Genomic DNA, 3081 nt, shown 5'->3' with positions numbered 1-3081 from the left:
TGGGCCGCCGCCTATTAGAAGCAGCGTTGGGCGGAGCGTCCTGCTGCAGTGCTGGTCGGTGCCTCAAGGGAGCTGGTGACGTCCCGCCCTCAGGAGCAGCTGTGCGTAGGGTGGTGCGGTCTCCTCTCTCCAGGCCCGTCGAGATCCCAAGCACAGATGTGCTGCTCCGTGGTCCACGCGGGGTGAGCAGAGCGGTCTCGCGGGAAGCACCGGGCTGCACCTGGGAGCTCAGGCTGCGGTGCTGCGGCTCGCTGGGCGCACGTTCAGGGTCATGAGCTTCATCGGGCTGTTGTGAATGCGTGTGCCTCTCCAGGCGTGGGCCAATCTCCGTGCCAGGCCCTGGTGGGGTCTGGTCTCCAGGGTCCATGCCACGTGGGGGTGTGCCCACCTGCCTGTGTCCTTAGTGTCCCATGGGTGCACACTGCTGGCCAGGATGTGGGCACAGAGGAGGAGCCGAAGCCGGGGCCCCTGGCCAGCTGCACGCCGGGGCAGGCTGGTGTGGGTAGACTCGTGTGTTTGACAGCCCCGTCCATGACACAGCTATGCCCGGACCTCCATCAAGGCCAGCCTCACCTTCAGCCCCGGCTTCCAGGCGGGGAGGGCCCTGCGTCGCAAGCTCTTCGGTGTCCTGCGCCTCAAGTGCCATGGCATCTTTCTGGATTTGCAGGTGAACTGCACATGTATGTGGCTTAGTGTGTTGGTGGCATGTGCACACACGTGGCAGCAGTGTCAGGTGTCCATGTGCATGCCAGCACGTGTGGGAGCACGTCCATGTACAGGTGTGCACCCAGCCCGGGAGCACCCCCGTGTGTGGCGGCAGCCCGACGGCTCACTGGCTGGGTATCCGCCCACCTCAGCCCTGGGCTGGCCCTTGCTCAGATGTGGACCCTGTTGTGCCCTCTGGGAACAGTGGTGGTGGCCGATCGCCCTGGAGAGGTGAGGCCTGGCTGCTGCACTGGCTGAATGGCCAGGGGAATTCAGGGCTTGGGGCCGCAGGGTCTGACGGCCGTCCCTGGTGCCTAGGTGAACAGCCTGCAGACGGTGTGTGTGAACGTGTACAAGGTCCTGCTGCTGCAAGCCTACAGGTGGGTCACGGGCCACACTGCCACCAGGGGGCGGCACAGGGCCACGGGTGCGCAGAGGCCGCTTGGGGGCTAGGCCGGCGTCCTTGCAGCTCTGCCTTCTCTGCCCTCGTGCCAGGGTGGTGGTGCCCCCACGCCCCTGTGCACAGCCCCTGGGACCTCGAGGGCCCGTGTGGCGTCATGGTACAGAGCTGCTCACGCCGATGACAGGACGGGCTCGAGCTGGGCAGGGCAGGGGCTGGGAGGGATGGTGCGCGGGTGGGTCTGGCACCAGAGCAGCGAGCTGTGAGGTGGTAACGGGTGACAGGGGTTGCTGCCCTTTGTCCTCACAGCGGTATTGCTGACCCTTGTCCCCAGGGAGGAGTAACCCAGAATGCAGTCCCCAAAACCCCAGCCACTGTTGGCGCTCCACTCAGGGCTTGTCTGTGCTCAGGCCTGATGGTGCTTCTAGAACATTCTGTCCTTGGCTGGTGTGGTGCCCTGTGGACAGTCAGGGAGGGTGGTGGTAGTGGAGCCGGCAGCGGGTGTGTCCACACGTCCCAGGGCAGGGCCCACCCGAGGTGGTTCCATTCCACCGGGAAGCTGGGCACCGTGTCACTCATTAACCGGTCACTTCCCGGCCGGGGGACGAGGGGAAGGACTTTGCCCACTCCCTGTGCAGACCTGCCCCAGAGCACAGGGTCAGGAGCAGCGTCCTGGCCACTTCACATGAGGCAGGGGCCAGCATTCAGCCTGGAGGTGCAAGCCGCAGGCCAAAGGGGCTGTCGCCACCTGACACCACCTGCCACCGCCACCTGCCACTGCCAGCCCTCCTCTTCCTGGGAGACAAGTGTTGGGAGTGGGACCTGAGTGTGTGCCCTGGGGCTGTGGGCGGGACCCGAGCGATGGTCTGTCTGTAGCCCAGGGACCTCTGCAGTGCCATGTCCGGGCACCACCTCTCCTGGGGCACCTGGGGCCTGTGGGGCCTCGTGTTCTGGTCCCTGGGTCCGGGCAGTAGCTCTCTCAGTAACAGCCTCGCTCCCAGCTCCTGCACCCCCAGCCGTGGGCCCGCACGGCGCCTGAGCTGCGGCCTCTGAACGCTGAGCCCCCGTAGCTGTGGTTGCCGGATCCCGGCTGGGCTGCAGGCCCCTTTTCCTGGTGCTGCCAACTTCAGCCTCACTCCCCAGGGCAGCCGGGCTCAGGGAGGGCTGCCCATCTTACTGCGGCCTGCAGTGGCCTGGGCATGTCAGGGTCCTGGGACAGCAGTGAGGCCCGGTGTCGCCTGCTGCCCCGCGGGTTGTGCTGTCAGGGGCAGGTCAGAGTGAGGTTCGTGGGAGGCCAGGCAGCCGTGCCCAAGGCAGGAATGGGCAGAGCGAAAGCCGAAGTGTTGGGGCCAGGGCGCAGCGGGCGAGACTGTAGGCACCGGGCTGGCCATACCCCTGTGAGTGTGTTTTGTCCACATAGCGTGTCCCAGGCCAGCACCAACAGCCCTGGGCTGCTGTGCTGCGTGACCTCTAGACCCGTGGTCCTCGCTGCCCAGGGGAGGCTCTTTCACCCCAGCAAGGCTACTGCGAGGCCAGGCAGGTGCTCGTGGGTGCTGTGGTCTCACGTGGCTGGGAGGCCAGGGGCATGGGCACCTGGCGAGGGACTTGTATGATGGTACAGTTGTATGCATGCACATGTACACACATGTAAGCCCACATGCACATATGCACACAGATGTGTGCCCGTGTGTGTGCGAGCCTGTTCACGCACAGGCGTGTGTGCAGCACACCGCAGTGCATGCCCCAGGCCTGCCTCTCACGACATGCGTCCCCCCCCTAGGTTCCACGCCTGTGTCCTGCAGCTGCCGTTTGACCAGCAGGTCCACAAGAACCCCCCGTTCTTCCTGCGGGTCATTTCTGACACTGCCTCGCTCTGCTACTCCATCCTCAGGGCCAGGAGCGCAGGTGCGCAGCCACAGCGGCTCCACCCTGACCGGGAGCCACAGAGCCGACCTCGCTCCCCGGGCCAGAGTGCC

At 65.9% G+C, this 3081-nt stretch overlaps 1 protein-coding gene across 1 annotated transcript in view; it reads left to right on the top strand.

The window, feature by feature from the left end:
* Positions 1 to 3081, top strand: part of TERT (telomerase reverse transcriptase) — a gene marked incomplete at its 5' end in the record, with an annotated part of 21768 nt that overhangs the window by 16915 nt on the left and 1772 nt on the right. Inside the window, 3 exons of the mRNA XM_027770320.1 lie at positions 541 to 667; positions 1024 to 1085; positions 2886 to 3010. Of these exons, the coding sequence (XP_027626121.1) occupies positions 541 to 667; positions 1024 to 1085; positions 2886 to 3010 (314 nt within the window). The remainder of the gene's footprint in view (positions 1 to 540; positions 668 to 1023; positions 1086 to 2885; positions 3011 to 3081) is intronic.

Source organism: Tupaia chinensis, unplaced genomic scaffold (genome assembly GCF_000334495.1).
Source record: "Tupaia chinensis unplaced genomic scaffold, TupChi_1.0 Scaffold000020_1, whole genome shotgun sequence".
NCBI lineage: Eukaryota > Metazoa > Chordata > Mammalia > Scandentia > Tupaiidae > Tupaia > Tupaia belangeri.
Note: the sequence above shows the minus strand (reverse complement) of the source record. Positions and strands in the feature narration are given on the sequence as shown.